At 33.1% G+C, this 20220-nt stretch overlaps 4 protein-coding genes and 1 pseudogene across 5 annotated transcripts in view; 3 read left to right on the forward strand and 2 right to left on the reverse strand.

Annotated features, from left to right (window-relative positions):
- Nucleotides 1–1278, forward strand: part of LOC109338223 (hydroxyacylglutathione hydrolase cytoplasmic) — a 5751-nt gene extending 4473 nt beyond the window's left edge. Inside the window, exons 7-8 of one of the 2 annotated variants that reach the window (XR_002106534.1) lie at nt 577–807; nt 1267–1278. Coding sequence is in view for 1 of the 2 variants with exons in the window: in XM_019575409.1 (XP_019430954.1) it covers nt 577–651 (75 nt within the window). In the remaining variant the exon portion in view is untranslated. Of the gene's footprint in view, nt 1–576; nt 811–1266 lie in introns of those variants that run through there. The other variant, XM_019575409.1, reaches the window with a different exon arrangement.
- A 2888-nt stretch (nt 1279–4166) lies between these two features.
- Nucleotides 4167–8542, forward strand: LOC109338215 (autophagy-related protein 18d-like). The gene is made up of 6 exons (XM_019575401.1): nt 4167–4405; nt 4792–4866; nt 5752–6635; nt 7140–7398; nt 8108–8280; nt 8486–8542. Exons 3-6 carry the CDS (start codon nt 5814–5816, stop codon nt 8540–8542), a joined length of 1311 nt encoding a protein of 436 aa, XP_019430946.1. The 5' UTR covers nt 4167–4405; nt 4792–4866; nt 5752–5813.
- On the forward strand, nt 8461–12786 carry LOC109338219 (autophagy-related protein 18c-like). Its single transcript, XM_019575405.1, has 4 exons — nt 8461–9333; nt 9874–10132; nt 10842–10965; nt 12372–12786. Exons 1-4 carry the CDS (start codon nt 8548–8550, stop codon nt 12463–12465), a joined length of 1263 nt encoding a protein of 420 aa, XP_019430950.1. The 5' UTR covers nt 8461–8547; the 3' UTR covers nt 12466–12786.
- A 2018-nt stretch (nt 12787–14804) lies between these two features.
- LOC109338216 lies at nt 14805–16384 on the reverse strand (annotated as a pseudogene).
- A 151-nt stretch (nt 16385–16535) lies between these two features.
- Nucleotides 16536–19025, reverse strand: LOC109338220. Its single transcript, XM_019575406.1, has 4 exons — nt 18419–19025; nt 17475–17533; nt 17018–17074; nt 16536–16942 (listed from the first exon to the last, which is right to left on the reverse strand). Exons 1-4 carry the CDS (start codon nt 18941–18943, stop codon nt 16768–16770), a joined length of 816 nt encoding a protein of 271 aa, XP_019430951.1. The 5' UTR covers nt 18944–19025; the 3' UTR covers nt 16536–16767.
- Nucleotides 19026–20220: the final 1195 nt, after the last annotated feature.

Below are 20220 nucleotides of genomic sequence, written 5' to 3' on the forward strand. Positions count from 1 at the left end.
TATTACTAAATATATATATATATATGGTGACTTAGATGAGAACCTATCTCATATAAACTCTGTGAGAACCTTACAACCATATATAGATTATTAGGATTAAAAGTTAGTTATTTGACACATGATCACTAAAAAAAGTCATGTGTATTTATATTTTAATTTTGATCATTCAAATAAGATCTAATAGTCCATATTAATTGATCTAATTTCTCACAATAACAATTGTTCTCGCCTAAGTCACTTTATATATATATAATAAGTAAATTATACCAACAAAGGTTTAACTTAATTACACTCCCCATCTGTCATGTTTAAAACATTACTCTCACCTCCCCTGCCTGGGCAACCCAGTATGATGTATGTACATAAATTTGGGGTGATCTGGTTTGTGTAATTTCATTAAATCTAAGGGGTTGTGAGTTTAATTTAGTCTGTATATAATACTTGTTGATGGGAGGAAGAGTGGAATTAGATGTATTTAGGAAATGCATATATACTAGTATTTGTATTATCAAATAAAAAATATTGAATACACATTTAAGAATGTTGGTATTTGTGGCACTTTTGATTTCTTTTTAGGAGAAGGTGGGTTTCAAGTCTCCAGTTGAAGCTTTAAGAGAGATAAGGGAGAGGAAAGACAATTGGAGAGGCTAATGAACTACTTCACACTCATGTTCTTCAATTTCATGTACCCTTTCTGTTCCATCCTTCATATGAAAGTCTTTATGTAATAATAGTTGGTATTGCTGAAAACTGAAATGGCAATATCAGATGTTTGATAATTTGCAATGTCACACTATATATTTCATAGTCTTTAAACAACTAACAGTATATCTAGACAATTCCTTCCATCAAAACTATGTGTTAAAGTTGCAATAATGTAGATTTGTAATAACAATCACACATAGGTTGTTAACACAATTTGAGGTTTCATTGCACAGGATTGGATTATTTAAATCCAGCATATATTAGGGAGTGAAATATGTTTACAGATTATATGTCTAAATTTAAATTAGATTTGTATTGCAAATAGATTTCCCCGGTGACAAGCACTATCACCACATATATAACGGTGGTAGTAAAAGGTGTCATGCATATATGATATCATGTACCCATGACAAGATGCATTATGATAAAATGAGAGAAATTATATGTTTGGCTACAACTTTCGAAAATTAAAATCATAAAAATTGAATCTCATTATAAAATTTAAAAGTAGTTTTGATTTTTTAAAAACCTCAAACTCAGCTAAAAATCATCTCAATAAAGGTTTTTAAATTTTTACTTAAGTTAAAGAAATTCATTTTTAAACTCAGTTAGGAAGTTCATTCGCCTATAATATTTCTATGATACTTCCGTAAGAGCTTGTTTGAGAGATATATTTTAGAGGGGAAATAAGGAAAAGGAAGGACTTGTGAGTCATCTCACAAGTGTATTTCATGACTTTTAAGTCATTTTTTTTGCTTTATTTCTTCCCAAAATTCAACTCTCAAACAAGTTTTAAGTAAATTGAAGTTAAGTTATGTCATATTTCTTTAATTTTTAATATATATTTCTTGGCTTACCAACAAATGAGGATGATGGTGGTGATAATAGTAGAAATGGTGGCAGCTTAGAGCATTATGATATTCCTTGTGTTTTGTTTTTAAATAAGAATAAAAGTGGCTAAATAAGAACACTTTTTGTTGAGGAAAGAAGAACAATGAAAATATACAATTCAGAAATAAATATAAGCATATCCAGAAATATCAAAAAATCCAGAATCATTATAACAACAAAAAATGAAGAACCCTAACTTGTCTTTCTCGAAAGAAAATTCCATGAATTGCATGCATGTCAACAAGAAAATTATATTTTTTATTTATAATTAATTTCTAATATTTATAATAAATTATAACAAATTTTAATTTTATTAATAAGTAAATAAGCAATTATTCTTAATGTTTTTCTATATTTATTGTAAAATATAAAAGTGTGATAGGTTGTGAGTCCCGAATACGAATAAAAATGATGTTTGCCATTATGAGAAAAAATAGATATTGTTCTTATTTTATGAAATATTGTAATAAATTATAAAATAATATGTGAGACTCAAATAGAAATGGAAATATTGTTTTCATCGTAGATGTTCTTAGGGTTGTTAGATTAATGTACACATTTTAAGAGATGGTTATAGTAGTGTGGTCTATAGTTTTTCTTTTCTCTTATTATTTTATTTTTATTGATTATATGGTTTTTTTAATAATTAGAAAATTTTAAAGGCAAAATAGTAAAGTAGAAATTAATTATAATGATAGTTACATCTTGACTTTATAGGTAGTGTAAATATAAATAATAATTTTAAAATTTTTGTGCATAATAAATAAATTTGCTACAAAACATTATTTCTTCAAACAATTTGAGTGAAAAATCAAATGATTTGGTTCTATTAATGAATGAAAGTTTTGATGAAAAATTGTCTAAGTTTAATAATGTATTGACATTCCTTAATCCATGTGAAATTATCCAAATTATTGTATTAATACTACAACAATTTTCTAAAATGGAGATAAATATGGGAGAAAAATCTCATGATAGTGTCATTTTATTAATTGTATTATGAAAAAACTCCTCTCAAAAAGCTTATTTCTAAAGTAAAAAAACATTGTTATTTACTATTAGTAATATAATTCATTAATTAATATGATAATGCACTTTTATCATACTAATGATTCACAGTGGTCTAAAAATGCGTTAGTTGTTACACCAAATTCTTATGAAGACAAAAATGGTAAGGGTTCATTCTTGGTACACCGTTTATTGGAATAGATAATTACCTATTTAAAAGATATTAGTTCCTTATTCATGGAATGATATAATACTCCTCGGTGGTATAAAAAATATGAGTTTAAAATATATATACCGTGAGTGTAAAATTTTGTTTTTTACATTGTCGGTACATCATCTACCATCCAATGATTTAATGATAGTTAATATATGAATGAAGATGATTTACTCACAATATAAAAAACACTTATATTGGTAAGTGTATACATTAAATCCAAAAAATATCAAGGATTCTTTCCCATATGAGTTTAAAATTTGGGTATTGGCAGTATAAAGTTTTTATACTATGAGAATATCATTCACCATTGATTTGTATTACTTTTTAGTTAAGAGTCAATGACAATTAATAAATCAATAATAAATAATTTACTAACAGTACAAAAAATACTTACACTGTCAATATATATATATTAAATCCTTCACAAACCCTCGAGATTGACATTGTTGTATTTTTAATTAGTTATTTCTATATGAATGATACAAAACAAAAGGAAATTGGGAGGGAATATATTGACTAAAACCTAATTGTTATCATGGAATTATTTCTAAACATCCTTCTTGGTAGAATTAAACAATTAAGTTTTTGGGTGAAAAATATTATATATTTATAATATAATTTTGGTGATTTAAGTTTCAATTCATCTCTAATCCAATAAAGGTTATACGTAAAGTAATTTATTTTATTTGTTTTTCCTTCACATGTTAGATATAAGGAAAATGTACTTATCATTCAAGTAATATACAAATTAAGATTTAGAAAGAATTAATAGAAATTGCAAATGTGTAAGACATTTTGTTGGATATTTAAACAATCAAAAGTGAGACCAAAACAAAAACTAAAAGGATCTTATATTAATAATTCAATAACACATTTTTCTTCTAAATAACCCATCATATTAATAAATTAATTTTCTTAATTAGTGAGCGATATTTTTTGATATTACCAAATATATCCCCTCACCTTTTAGGGTAATGAACTAATTCATTTTGAGATTTTTGGCTGTCTCTCCCAACAAATATTGCTTATATGAATCACACCATTGACCTTGAGAATCCTAACAGGGCCTTACACCACTAGACTAGTAGTATTAGTGAGTGATTTGAAAAAGAATATTAAACATTGCTAATCTAAAAATATTTTCTGCTATTTTATTTAATACACCATTACTTCCTTTCTTAGGTCATTCAAAACAATATCTTAAAACTAATGATGTAATAAGCCCACCATGCCCCTAATTAATTAAAATAAAGTATCTGTACAAAAACAACATAGTAATTCTCGAAATCTTAACACAATTAATTGAATTTTGATCCTTAGATAAAAGAAAAACAGAAAAGCCAGATCAAGGTGTAATGAATTTGGAAGAAGGGTACTAAAAAAAACAAAATTGATTGAGAAACAAAGAACAAATAAAAAAACAGAGACAAAAAGATTGTAATAATTTTAAGGAAAAAGTCTTATTTGCGTTCTTACCTCAAAATCTTCATAACATTAACATGTTGGAGTGATTCAGATCTTTTCATGGTACCCATTTCTCATCCCAAATTCTTCGCTTTCGGTAACCATATCAAATATGTTCTCGTAATTCAATTCTCAAATTCTTCCATTTTAATCTTTCAACTTTTCCATTATGTATATATAATTTTATTACATTCGATTTATCTTCTTTTTTTGTTGTTGTTAAAAAAATGATTTTTTTTACTTGATGTTCTAATGGTGCTCATTTTCTCAGATACCCATTATTGGGAATTTCAATTTTTATCGGTTTTCAAATCGATTTTCCCAAAGCTAAATGGAACTTTGTAATTCGCTTATTTTTTATTTCCACATCTAAATTCTCGTAAATTACTGTTTGGGTTCCTTGTTTTTGGAGTAAAAGTTTGTATCTTTTCTCACAGCATAAAAAAATTGCATTTTTTTTTCCTATTTTGAAACTTGCGAGTTGTGATCATGGGATTTATATGCAGGAATGATGAAGTGAAAAACCGTTGCTGGGAAGAGTAAGAATTTGCTGTTTTTGATCAGAGTGATTTCTTTCTCAGGTACCCTCTTGCTTCAATCACATATATACTTTGTTGCTGATATATCAAAATATGAATATGATGCATTTCATTGGTAGATACTCATATTGAGTAGTTTTTTAGGGTTGGAATAAATAATTACAGTTTAATGCATAATGTTGGTTTCCAACAAAGTCTGTATGGATAGGATTTTTGAAGTATAATAGTTAATGTGATGAGAATAATATAGGAACCGGGAAGTAACGGTAAATATGGTCGGCCCGGTGCAACAGATTTCCACCTAATGTGGTCTAAGAAGTATAAATGTACTCAACATTACCCCTACAAGCGGAAAGGTTGATTTTGATTTATTTTCTTTAATAAAGTTGCTTTATGGGCATGTTGGCTATTTGCTACATCACAGAAATCGCCTTAAATTTGCTTTTGCTATACCACTTGAATGATTAATCTATTTGATCTTTGAAGGGCATCAAGGACATAGTTGCGTTGAAAAGTCTAATGAATTTGGAATTCTAGGTTGAGTTCAAGTGATGTCTAGAAGCTAGAGACTTCGGGGTTCTGGTAATGCTGGAACCGGTGCATGAAAACAGAAAAGTTATAGAATTAGTAGGACTTGCTCACTTGCAACTATAATGTAAAAATATCACGTACACAAGTTCATGGGAGATATCACTTGCAACTATAATGTAAAAATATCACGTACACAAGTTCATGGGAGATATCAATAGTGTGACCCGAGCAATGATTTTTAACTGTGCTATACTCGAATTCTAATTGTGGTGTCTATATGATATCAGTTTTAATTCCCTCCCACTACTTTCATCCCCCCAGTTGCAACCTGAAAAATCAGATTGTAATTAATATTGTTTCAATCAATGTTAATGAAATTTTCTTCTGTTATAACAGAAACCACCTTGTGGCACTTCACTTTCTATACCTTGGTCAACTGTGGGTATTGAGTGAAGCAAATGCTGACAGGTGCACCCTCATCTCATATGAATTCATCCATTTCATCATCTGAAGGAATATTTCCACCTTCAAGGTTCGGAAGTTTTGAATCCTTGGGTGTTGGGGCCTCTTCTTCTTTTTCCCGGCCCGATGCGGATGTAAGTGAAAATGATGAAACGAACTTACTGACAATATCATGGAATCAGGACTATGGTTGCTTTGCTGCTGGCACAAGTCATGGTTTTCGTATCTATAATTGTGAACCATTCAAAGAAACTTTCAGACGTGATTTAAAAAGTGGAGGGTTTAAAATTGTAGAGATGCTGTTCCGCTGCAACATTCTAGCACTTGTTGGTGCTGCAGCCAATTCCAGTTATCCGCCAAATAAAGTTTTGATTTGGGATGATCATCAGAGCAGGTGCATTGGTGAATTTACATTTAGGTCTGAAGTTCGTGGGGTTAAATTAAGACGTGATCGAATTGTTGTTGTTCTTGAGCATAAGATATATGTCTATAACTTTATGGATCTGAAGCTTCTTCATCAGATTGAGACTCTGGCAAATCCTAGGGGGTTGTGCTGTCTTTCACACCATTCAAATACGTTTGTTTTGGCTTGTCCAGGTCTTCACAAAGGACAGGTTCGAGTTGAACACTTTGGACTCAACGTGACAAAATTAATCAATGCTCATGATTCTCAAATTGCATGCTTCACTCTGACAATGGATGGGCTCCTCCTTGCAACTTCTAGTGCAAAGGGAACTTTGATTAGAATTTTCAATACAATGGATGGGTCTCGTTTACAAGAAGTAGGTTGCTATCCAATGAATTTAATTATTATTAAAGTCATTACCATGTCTAACTTAAACTTAATTTTCACATTGTCGTAATATAAGATTGATGGACTGGTTTTTATCAACAAAAAAAGATGGGTGGATGGACTGGAAAATGATTTTTTTCTCTTTCTAACACTTTCACATTATTTTTTTGAAATGTTTTCTATATTCTTCTTATAATCAATTGAATATGGGAAAACAAAAGCGATGTCCAACTCTAGAATTTAATAACACTTATCACGTAAGGTACAATCATTCACACCCCTCACATGATATTTGTTCATTCTTAAATACATGTAGGATGTAACACTTTCCTGTGCAACTTTTGGACATCTACTTACAGTATTTAACGTTTTACATTGCTTCTGAAAAGAAGCTTCAGACCTCAATATTCATGAGCTGTCCACAAATTTCGGAAAGTAGAACTTTTCCTTAATAGGATTTGGTTTTACCTTTGTCATAAAAAATTCTTTTTATTTCCACATTCTATCGTTCATTTTCTCTTTCTCGTAGGTAAGAAGAGGGGTAGATAGGGCTGAAATCAACAGTATAGCTCTGTCTCCAAATGTCCAGTGGTTGGCAGCATCAAGCGACAAAGGCACTGTTCATATATTTAGCTTGAGAGTAAGAGTGTCTGGGGAGGATAGTGTCACTCATCCAAGCTCCCCTCAAGGGCCAGCAATGATTCATCAGAATTCTTCAACTTCTTTAGATCCCTTGGTTTCTGCAAATACTGGTGCTAACCCCAATTCATCATTATCTTTCATGAGAGGTAAAATAGTTCCTCTTAATTATAGTGCTGACTGATGAGCACTTGGTAATTATCGTAGCTTGAGATCCAATAATTTTGTTCAGTCTACGATTTGAGTAGGAAGCTACATTGTGTGTGTGTGTGTGTGTATGATCTTTAAGATAAACCATGGGCCTTTCTATAGATTCAGAAAATTTAATGGAGTCACTTGATTCACAATCATCTATGTGAAGTCTCCTAATTTTATATAGAGTGTTATGTATAAAATGTGATAGCACATTCTTTAAAAAAGATCACACACCTCACCTGTCCCTAGGATGGGATGTGTGTGCCTGTTGGTCCTGTTCAAATTGTTCATTATTTTTTAAGGCTATCTATATAAATGACACAAATTAATTTTCTTCAGCTCCATTAGATTACCTTTGAATTTGTGCAGGGTTTTGTCGAACTTTTCTGCACAAATCTACATGAAACACCAGCTCTGTACATTAGTTGTATTTTTTTGTTTATTGAAGAGTTGTTCATGTGGCATTTGAACTTTTCTAGATCAAATCCTCTCAAAGCATTGTTGCTTTAGCAAGATATTTTCTAACTGAACAGCGTGCAGTTTTTTTATTTAAAATCTAAGTCAACTAATGGTTCTAAAGCTTACTTTTAAGATGGGAAACTGCATATTATTTATGGTACATATCTGTTTTTTGCTTACCATTTCTCATTGACAATATTGTAGGGGTTTTACCAAAATATTTTAGCTCAGAATGGTCATTTGCACAATTCCATTTACCTGAAAACACACAATTCATTGTGGCATTTGGATCTCAAAACTCTGTTATAATTGTTGGCATGGATGGGAGGTATGTGTATCTATCACATCTTACTGTTACTGTGGACTTTCAGTTGTGGGTTTTGCCTTTTTTCCACTTAAAATAGTGTGACCCGAGCAATGATTTTTAACTGTGCTATACTCGAATTCTAATTGTGGTGTCTATATGATATCAGTTTTAATTCCCTCCCACTACTTTCATCCCCCCAGTTGCAACCTGAAAAATCAGATTGTAATTAATATTGTTTCAATCAATGTTAATGAAATTTTCTTCTGTTATAACAGAAACCACCTTGTGGCACTTCACTTTCTATACCTTGGTCAACTGTGGGTATTGAGTGAAGCAAATGCTGACAGGTGCACCCTCATCTCATATGAATTCATCCATTTCATCATCTGAAGGAATATTTCCACCTTCAAGGTTCGGAAGTTTTGAATCCTTGGGTGTTGGGGCCTCTTCTTCTTTTTCCCGGCCCGATGCGGATGTAAGTGAAAATGATGAAACGAACTTACTGACAATATCATGGAATCAGGACTATGGTTGCTTTGCTGCTGGCACAAGTCATGGTTTTCGTATCTATAATTGTGAACCATTCAAAGAAACTTTCAGACGTGATTTAAAAAGTGGAGGGTTTAAAATTGTAGAGATGCTGTTCCGCTGCAACATTCTAGCACTTGTTGGTGCTGCAGCCAATTCCAGTTATCCGCCAAATAAAGTTTTGATTTGGGATGATCATCAGAGCAGGTGCATTGGTGAATTTACATTTAGGTCTGAAGTTCGTGGGGTTAAATTAAGACGTGATCGAATTGTTGTTGTTCTTGAGCATAAGATATATGTCTATAACTTTATGGATCTGAAGCTTCTTCATCAGATTGAGACTCTGGCAAATCCTAGGGGGTTGTGCTGTCTTTCACACCATTCAAATACGTTTGTTTTGGCTTGTCCAGGTCTTCACAAAGGACAGGTTCGAGTTGAACACTTTGGACTCAACGTGACAAAATTAATCAATGCTCATGATTCTCAAATTGCATGCTTCACTCTGACAATGGATGGGCTCCTCCTTGCAACTTCTAGTGCAAAGGGAACTTTGATTAGAATTTTCAATACAATGGATGGGTCTCGTTTACAAGAAGTAGGTTGCTATCCAATGAATTTAATTATTATTAAAGTCATTACCATGTCTAACTTAAACTTAATTTTCACATTGTCGTAATATAAGATTGATGGACTGGTTTTTATCAACAAAAAAAGATGGGTGGATGGACTGGAAAATGATTTTTTTCTCTTTCTAACACTTTCACATTATTTTTTTGAAATGTTTTCTATATTCTTCTTATAATCAATTGAATATGGGAAAACAAAAGCGATGTCCAACTCTAGAATTTAATAACACTTATCACGTAAGGTACAATCATTCACACCCCTCACATGATATTTGTTCATTCTTAAATACATGTAGGATGTAACACTTTCCTGTGCAACTTTTGGACATCTACTTACAGTATTTAACGTTTTACATTGCTTCTGAAAAGAAGCTTCAGACCTCAATATTCATGAGCTGTCCACAAATTTCGGAAAGTAGAACTTTTCCTTAATAGGATTTGGTTTTACCTTTGTCATAAAAAATTCTTTTTATTTCCACATTCTATCGTTCATTTTCTCTTTCTCGTAGGTAAGAAGAGGGGTAGATAGGGCTGAAATCAACAGTATAGCTCTGTCTCCAAATGTCCAGTGGTTGGCAGCATCAAGCGACAAAGGCACTGTTCATATATTTAGCTTGAGAGTAAGAGTGTCTGGGGAGGATAGTGTCACTCATCCAAGCTCCCCTCAAGGGCCAGCAATGATTCATCAGAATTCTTCAACTTCTTTAGATCCCTTGGTTTCTGCAAATACTGGTGCTAACCCCAATTCATCATTATCTTTCATGAGAGGTAAAATAGTTCCTCTTAATTATAGTGCTGACTGATGAGCACTTGGTAATTATCGTAGCTTGAGATCCAATAATTTTGTTCAGTCTACGATTTGAGTAGGAAGCTACATTGTGTGTGTGTGTGTGTGTATGATCTTTAAGATAAACCATGGGCCTTTCTATAGATTCAGAAAATTTAATGGAGTCACTTGATTCACAATCATCTATGTGAAGTCTCCTAATTTTATATAGAGTGTTATGTATAAAATGTGATAGCACATTCTTTAAAAAAGATCACACACCTCACCTGTCCCTAGGATGGGATGTGTGTGCCTGTTGGTCCTGTTCAAATTGTTCATTATTTTTTAAGGCTATCTATATAAATGACACAAATTAATTTTCTTCAGCTCCATTAGATTACCTTTGAATTTGTGCAGGGTTTTGTCGAACTTTTCTGCACAAATCTACATGAAACACCAGCTCTGTACATTAGTTGTATTTTTTTGTTTATTGAAGAGTTGTTCATGTGGCATTTGAACTTTTCTAGATCAAATCCTCTCAAAGCATTGTTGCTTTAGCAAGATATTTTCTAACTGAACAGCGTGCAGTTTTTTTATTTAAAATCTAAGTCAACTAATGGTTCTAAAGCTTACTTTTAAGATGGGAAACTGCATATTATTTATGGTACATATCTGTTTTTTGCTTACCATTTCTCATTGACAATATTGTAGGGGTTTTACCAAAATATTTTAGCTCAGAATGGTCATTTGCACAATTCCATTTACCTGAAAACACACAATTCATTGTGGCATTTGGATCTCAAAACTCTGTTATAATTGTTGGCATGGATGGGAGGTATGTGTATCTATCACATCTTACTGTTACTGTGGACTTTCAGTTGTGGGTTTTGCCTTTTTTCCACTTAAACTGAATCCTTGATCTTTAAATTTTTCAAATAAAGTTGAGGCCCATAATATCTTAAGGTGACACATGGCTGTTGACATAAAAAAAAATAAAGATGACAAAGTTAATGGCTAATTAGATAATGACGTCATTTGATGGATTTCACCGATCAGCCTAGTGGGGATAGGCTTGGTTGTTGTTCTTTAGATTATGCGTCTAGTTTGTCCGTGGCATATAAAGTGAGAAGATTGTTTGTATGTGATAGATGAGAGGAGTTATTTTTAGCCCTTGAATCAAAATGTGTGGTTTACATTATGACACCCAATTAAAAAGTCATGTACCTTTTCTTTTTGTCCCAAACCAGCGCCTCTTCTCTTTGACCACTACTCCACCATAGTGGGCCGGCTGCAATTTCACCAACCTTTCCTCAACAACTACCAAGCCTTAGTTCCACTAGGTGTGATCGTCTACTTGGGTGAACGATGCCATAATGCTCTATCATATATCATATCTATTGACAAAATATTGATCTCTAAATCTTTCCTAATTGTTTCGCCTATGCAAGTTTCAACCAGGCAAAATGCAGTCCCATTAAAATGCGGTCCATAAACAAGCCTGGGTCCCTGTAACCCGCAGCCTAAGCAAGTTACAACCAGGCAAAATGCAGTCCCATTAAAATGAAGTATTGACTTGCTGGCTCAGCCACACTCTGGTGTTGCCTCACCTATGACCACACCTGCAATCTGCTCTCAGTCTCTGGCTCCCACCCCCAAAAAAAATTGCAAGCCACGGACTAGCCCTCAAACCTGTGATCTAAAGTGGTATAGACTCAAGCAGGCATAATGCTGGCTCATTTCTGTTGCGAACCAACCTGAATCGGTCCATTTAGTTATACTCCATCACGGACCGGGTTGACCCATACACCACATAGAAGTCATAGTCTTACTTTTGAAAGAAGCTGACATTTACAAGTCCTAATCTTATATTTCGAAATTATATTGGTGAAAATGAAAGTTCAATCAAGTACCAATTGATTTTTCAAATTCTCTGCAATTTTATAAACTTAGATTCAATGAAGCCAGTACTCAGTTGATTTCCAAATATTCACTGATGCAGACATATAATGTACCTTCAAAGCAAGAGAGTTTCAGCAGCCTCTTTTATGTCATTTTTTCTGTATAACTTGTTTTCTTACACTCTAGTTGATTGCATGTTACAATTTCCTTAGCCTAAAAATAAGTTTTTTGAGATGTGTAACTTCTCTCATCCTTCTTTTACCTCTTCAAAACCACATAAGGAACTTAGTACTGATTTTTCCTTACAAGCTCTGCTCTCTTTTTCTTCTTCTGTGTTTTCAGTTTCTACAAGTGCAGCTTTGATCCAGTGCAAGGCGGAGAAATGTTGCAGCAAGAATATGTTCGATTTCTAAAATTTGAAACTAAAGCAAGATAAACAACAATGAGTGATCTCATCTCAAGCAATGTAAATATGATATGTCTAGCACCTGGCAATAAACTCTTCTAGTTATGTGTAAATATGACATGATTCCCTCATATTGGAGGACCTTGACATACATTGCTGTTTATTAATGTATATTCTGGGGAAAAGGTGAAAATGAAATTGAAAAGGAGGAACTGATAGCAACAATTGCATTATAAATAACTCACTTGTTGAATATCTGTTACTAACACCATCCTGTTGCAAATGGTGTTGTGGGAAATGTTGGAGTATTCTGTTATAAAACATGAGTACAGATATCACTCTTTTTCACTTATACATATATCAACTTAATGGTTCCTCCATATTATAACTTAGCTGCTGTAAGTTTTTTCTTTTAGATAAAGAAATGAATGCACTGACTGGAAGAGTTTTATACATTGTCTATCATTCATCGTTCATTTTCAATCTTCATCAAATCTTAAAAAAATAATACAAATGAATAGTTGATGATATACTGAACGTATATAAATCTTTACAATGTGTATAGATATTAATCTTAAAAAAATACAAATGAATGGTTGATGATATACTCTGAATATGTATAAATCTTTACTTTATTGATATCATACTCTTTCTTTTAACCCTTGGCTTGTTCTTAAGTCCAATGCATCACAGTGTCATAGCATGCTCAATTGATTTAGTATTCATCAATAATGAGATTTTAATATTCACTAATAAAGAGAGATGATATTTTTGTTACCAATCAAAATCGGTAACAGAGTGTTGTGATACATTTTATTAAATACCAGATGTTATGCCCTTTGGTGTTGGATTGGCTATAAATAAAATCTTCAGTGCTTGAGTGCCTAGAACAAATTCTTAAACCACATAACAAAATAATTCTGGCTGAGTCAAAGATTGGATCTTGTAAGATTTATCATAAAAAAACAATCATCACTTCCCTATAACTCCATTTATACCATTGGCCATTGAGCCTAGCATAGGTGTCTCCTCTGGTGTAACAAGACTTACTTGTTCTAAAACATTATGCTAAGTTATTTTTCCATCAGTGCCAAAGACATTGGTAGATATTAAAGCTAGCAACTTCTCACTGAAAGAAAACATTGCCAACTGCAAAGAAAAGTAATTAAATAACTTCATCTTTCAGAACTTTTTTTTTTTTATAAGGAAAATTGCATTAAAATGAGCACAAGGGTGCACACCCAATACAAGAGAAAGATCAAAGAGAGATCTTTTTACTAGCTAAATTAATACAATTTTTGGGGTCAATGCACCAATTAGCAAACAAAATAGAAGAAGAGTTTACATATGATGAAAACCAAACCCACGATCTATTCTGGATCAAATCCATAATATGAACATAGCTCGAGTCCTTTCCTGAGAAAACTGCTTCATTCCTCATTAACCAAATTGACCACACCACTGCAAACCACAACATTCTCCAAATATTTAATCCTTTCCCAGACACAAAAGAATCATGAAGAATGAACAAATCTACTATTGATGTAGAAACATTAATCGGAGTTTGAAGCCAAGAGTAGAAGCCATGCCAAACACTCATAGTAAAGTCACAAGAGATAAATAAATGATCCACATATTCTACTTGATTCTTGCATAAAACACAAATCATGTCATCAATCCCACAAATGATGTTCCTTTTGAACAACTCATCCTTGGTTGGAATCCTTTGTCTAACAAGTTTCCAAGCAAAACAACAAATAGAAGAAGGCACACAATTAATCCAACACTTTTTTAACACATTATCTAAAGTAGAGTTGTTATGAATCACCTGAGCCAAGTATGTGGTTTTAACCACATAGGATCCTGAAGTGTCTAACCCCCATCTCCAAGAATCTGAGACATCCTTCTCCAAATAAATTCCTTCTCCATTGAATCTCCCAAGACTAAACCTCATTCGACCAAAAACCATTCTGAGCCACCAATGCCCTTTTATCCACAGCAAGAGAAAAAAGTCTAGGAAAAACTTCCTTGAGACTCTGCTGACCCACCCAAGTATCAAGCCAAAACAATGTTTGGTTACCATCACCGATTTCCTTCCACACATTCTCATTAAACCAGCCACCATTAACCCCGTTAGAGAGCCCACTTTTCCGAGATCCTTCCACCATCTGGACGCGGAATTAGGAGTACAACAAAACAAATCAGTACCATACTTGGAATTAATTACCTTGACCCAAAACGCCTCATTGTCAATAATTCTCCGCCATTTCCATTTCCCCAACAAGGAATCATTAAACACCGAGAGATTTCACACACCTAAACCTCCTAGCTCCTTAGGCTTACAAATCTTTCAGAACTATGAATGACACTAAGCATTTTGTTCAACAGACCTAACCCCAAGAATATAGAACCCTTATGCAATGACCATATCTGGTTTGCTGGTAGGCTAAGTGCAGCCAAATATAGTTACAAAAGCTGCTTAATCCTTTGTTCCTAAAGGAAGATCAATTTCTTCAGTAAAGCTAGCATCTCCTAGGCCTGGACAAACATCAAATCCTACATGAAACCATCACCAAATATTACAGCACCAACTGCTAATGCCCCAGCGCCTAGCCTCGTAGCGAACCGTGGAGGTCTCTTCTGGCGGCACGACTTTGAAGGCAGATGGCAGGTCATCATTTCTTGATGGAAAAGTAAGAATATAACCAATATGTGAGGGTTGAAGTGGTGGAGTTATGGTTCTAGGTTACATGGTAGCTTGATTCATCTACATACTGGTCAGAATAGTTTGTAGTAGGGAATGGCACTAAATAGGAGTAGGGGGTGTTTGTTTGCAGATGATTTTCTGGCTGATGAATTGAGGCTTGAGGTTGTTGTTGTGGATAGTCTTGCTACACTTCACCATGTGTGGCTAATTGAGTATTACTGCCACTATTTAAGAGCACTATTCCTTCCTTGCTATCTATAGAACAAACTTAACCTATCAGATCAAGTGAAGAATTTTTTTCCTTCAAAAAGCTAGACTTAAACTGTAATCAAACTTGTCAACTTCCCCTCAAATTTGTACATAAAATTACAACATTTTTAGACATGTTTCTTTTTAGATGATAAAATTATAAAATAAGAAAAACACATTTCAATTCACACTCAAATTTGTTTGAAACAAATAAAATGTAAAAGCTAAAAATGATGCAAGTTCTTTATGTGTAAATACCATGATTCTGAGTAAAGAAGAGAAACAAAAGAAGATACTATGCAGAAGAGCAGCTACGGATTACAATGAAGTTGAAAAGCAAATTTGTTTTTGTCTGTAGGTTGTGGAATAATCATATACATGTGTGGGAATTTAGCTCTTTCTTTTCCTCAAAAACACAAATTGAAATATCAATGAAGCAATTGGTTTGCCAAATTTCCTCTTTGGTAATTAGTAGCTCTGACTAAACTTCTTTATGCATTGGCCTTGGCACCTCAGAATTCTTTACTTGCTTGACAAGAAACTGAGATCAGCTGTTGCTGAGCCATGAAGCTTTTATGTGAGGAATATGGGTTCTAAACTGTAAACTCCCTCACTCAATGCCAAATGATGGAAGTTTGGTGTCGAGTCATCAAAAGGAATGGCAAACTTGGCTCTCCAAAAAGGATTTGGAATCCCAGAATCATAAACTTTGGTGCAATATTTGCTGTTATGGTCAATCCACCCTACAGCAAACCATTGACGCTTACGATGCGAGTTTGAATGCTCGAGTCCACGAGCAAATATCAAGCAACCTCCACCCAGATAATCCCCATAGAAAGTACAGAGATGAACAAAAATGGGATTTAAAAGCCTTAGAGGGATGTTTTCTGATTTTCTCCTTAAGCTTCTGTATGTTGCACCAGAAATAGAGATAAGGTAAATGTGTTTTTTGGTATTTTAAAGGCTATTTTACTTTGTTAGTGAGGAAACTCTTATGCCTAAGCATCATTTGAGGGTGCACTCATGCCTTTTTTCCAGCTATGTGCATCACGGGTAGAAAGGAATCCGGTAAATGTATACGAGCATGCATACACTGTGAGATTAATTGAAGCCTCCTCATGCAAAGGTGGAAGTTTCATAAATATATTAAAAAAATGATATTCTCACATTGAAGTTATCTGTACAAAGAAGTGTAGAAGCCAGAACATTTCTCACATTTACACTAAAACCGAAACCTGCATTCACATTTTCAATGCTCACTTCAATATACATTTGCCAAAAATCAATGGTGACGCCAATTATTTAACCGCTTCTAGCCGAACGAACAACAATCTTGCTTTTGCTGCTTTTCATGCCGTGAAGCTTGACTCTTTATATCATTGTCCCTGAGTATTTGTAAGTCCTTTAAGTGGTGGATTCAACATAAGCTTCCAGCCTGTGCGCATAATAGTCTGTTCACCTTCCTGCGTTGTTGATGAAACAGTTCTTGTGTACATCATGGTAGTAGAGTTCAAAATGTCGTCTCCAAATCCACATGCCTTAAAAAATAACCTGACAAAAGTTGAGAGCATAAATTGCTGTTCACAGTGGATTAAGATTAGGCAATCTAGAATGATAATGACCAACCTCTCTTTCTCGGAGCAAAGGGCTGCTATGTCATAAATGTCTCTATTTATAAGCATTCTGAAAAAAGATGAGCTTATATCAAGATATTTGAAGACTGGAGTTGATCTTTAACAAAAAAATATATAAAGAACCATTATTTCAGCATCCTTTAACATTCAAAACCCCAAGGCTTATGGCCATGGCAAAGGGAATGGAAAGGAGAACGATATTATTTTTATTTTTCATAACAAGTAATGCATATTCAAATAAAATAACGAACAACGCTACAACTTGGAGACTGATATGAATGGATACGTCACAGAAATCTATAACAACATGGCAACATTATTACATGCAAAAGAAAATATTCAAAGCTCAGGAACATGTAGTTTGGTGAGCTAAATGGAGGAAGTGGATATGAAGATCAGGAACCATGCCGATTAACACTGAACCATTATAAAAGATAAGGCATACATACCTCAATATTTTTTTAACTATCATCTGACCAATTCCCATTCTCCGTAGGGATGGAGTAACCTGAAAATCACTGAAGCACATTGATACATGCATGTTAACTAATTGGTTGAGCAGCCAAAAGAATAACTGTCATTTGATAAAATTGAATGGGAAAACGCTTCATGCACAATTTATAGAGTGAGTATTAGAGTTTGTGCACAACATACAAGGAGAGCAGCTATATAAGAAGGCAAACAGTGTAGATATGAAAAACCAGGTATGTGATTCTTCAAAGTTATGTATTAAAAAAACATTCCCATGTTACTTATTCATATTTTCGTCCGAGAACTTAGTATCCAGAAGTGAATTAGAACCCATAATTAATCTGAATTAAGCCATAAAGACCCATTTGAGAAGGCAAAACTCTTTTAATGCCTCTTTTTTCTTTAGCAGTACTCGAACAGGAGACTTAACCAATAAGCATTGGTAGTTACTTGGTAATTTGACTTCAGCAGCAAAATTTTGATAGATCAATTTGGTTGAGTGTACATAAGACAAACAAAGCCTAACTAACCAATAATCAAAACATAAAACCAAGGAAACCCATGAATAAATTGGTTGAGTGTACATAAGACAAACAAAGCAATAACCAAAACTTAAAACAAAGGAAACCCATGAACAAACTAATCAATACAATCATACCCAAGAACAAATCATCTATGCCAAAATAACTCTATCTCTCTATTCCCAATCAATCAAGTACATCTAATGATGTTAAATTAAGAAAATTAATTTAATATTTATTTGATACATATTTATCAAAATTCTATTGGTGGTAATGGGTTATGCATAGAAAAATGGGATAGAAGATCTCAGTTCAGAACAAATATATCAAATTCAGTTAGTAAATTTTTCAACAACAACAAAATTCAATTTTTTTTGAAGGATTTTAGTCACAAATGTTACCATAACATCATAAATAGAAGCAGTGAGTCCAAAATCAGAAACGGCACGGCCAAACCCAACCAATTCACCATCAGAAGGAGTAACCGGAGTCACACTCTGCAACAAACCCGCCACACCCATAACCGAAGATGACATTTTGATAGCTTCATCAGCATCACCATCAGCATAAACATGATGGGGTTTGCAGAAAACAGAGACAACAACAGCACTGTTAGAGAGAGCAATTCGGAGCTTGTGGATATCAACTGGTTCCACGACGGCGTCGTTTTGGAACATGTGGCAAGAGTGGTTGCAATCGGTGAAGAGTTTTTGGAGACGGTGAGGGTCCACGTGAGGTGGATGAGTTGAAATGTAAATTGGGAAAAGTGGAGGTGTAAGGAGAAGGTGATTATTGTTCTTCTTTTGAAGTTGTGAGCTTTTGGTGAATTTTCTCCTTACCCATTTCAGTTCCATGGATTTTGAAACGAAACATTCTGTTATGTGTATCTGTATATGTGACTGTGTTGGAACTCCCATTGCCACCATTTTTGTGTGCTTGCTTTTCCCTCAGTGTTATCAAGTTTGGATAAAACAACTGAGACTTGGGTATGTTTTTTGTGGTACTAAATTCTCATTAGTTAACAAAGGGGTTGATGTAACTGTATAAATTTCCTTAAATCTTTAAAAAATGACTAACATTAATAGTTTAATTATTTACCAATCGAGTGAGGAGATATCTTGAAAAAAAATTCGGACCAATTATTTCTTTGTTATAATAAAAAAATTGGGACCAATTATTTCTTTGTTATAAAAAAATTCATGTTTGGGTCATTAAGTTGATTGCTTTATGAGTTAGAACAAATGTCGTTTGGAGAAAGTATTATTATAGGCTTGACTATAATTCCAATATTCAATTCTTGTTTTAGTAGTTATTATTCTCATAAGTTAAATACTTTATATTTTGAAACCTTACCTACTAGACAACTATATGAAATTAGTTTGTAATTTAATGCCACAATTGAAAAGAAAAAGTTAATATCTACTATAAGATTATATACCACCCAATGTTGAAATGATCTAAAATTTGGTTTGCATATTCAATATCATATGATTAATGGATAGATTAATAAGTGTAAGTGTTTAAGATTTATAATTGGTCAACTGGGTTCCTCAATTTGTAAAAATCTGATAAGTAACTTATTGACAAATATAATTGAAAACTAGTTGAGGTGAGCATAGTGGGATTTATATATATATTGATTTGGACTTATTGTGAGATTAGATTTGGTAATCATAAAAGATATCAAATTTGGATCTTTTAATTCTAAGATCATTATTTTTTAGTAATGGACACATAATATTTTAATTTTTTGTCTGGTAATTATTTTGGATTAATTGATGCAATATGTTGCCAAAGTAACATCTATTGTAGAAATTAATTGAATTACACAGATGAGTATGCGATTATTTATGTGAATTGTGTTCGGCCCAAAGGAATACACAATTTGGCAAAATAATAACATACATGTAAATGATAAATATGTAACAATTATAAAGTTTCTTTTCATGTGAATAATAGTCGGTCCAAAGAAAGGCTATTGTTTGACATAACTAATTGTTAATATTTGATCATTACACTGAGAGTACCACTTACAAATTGATTTCTCTGTCCAAAGACTAGATATTGATGTTGTGTTGGGTATCTTGTGATGAGTCTATTATGTGAACATGACTTGTTTTAAATATATTACATGACTTGTTTGTTTATATTTGAACATGTTATTAATTCTTTGTTATATGGATTCAGTGTCTTTTACCAATGG

Source organism: Lupinus angustifolius, unplaced genomic scaffold (genome assembly GCF_001865875.1).
Source record: "Lupinus angustifolius cultivar Tanjil unplaced genomic scaffold, LupAngTanjil_v1.0 Scaffold_19_65, whole genome shotgun sequence".
Lineage (NCBI taxonomy): Eukaryota > Viridiplantae > Streptophyta > Magnoliopsida > Fabales > Fabaceae > Lupinus > Lupinus angustifolius.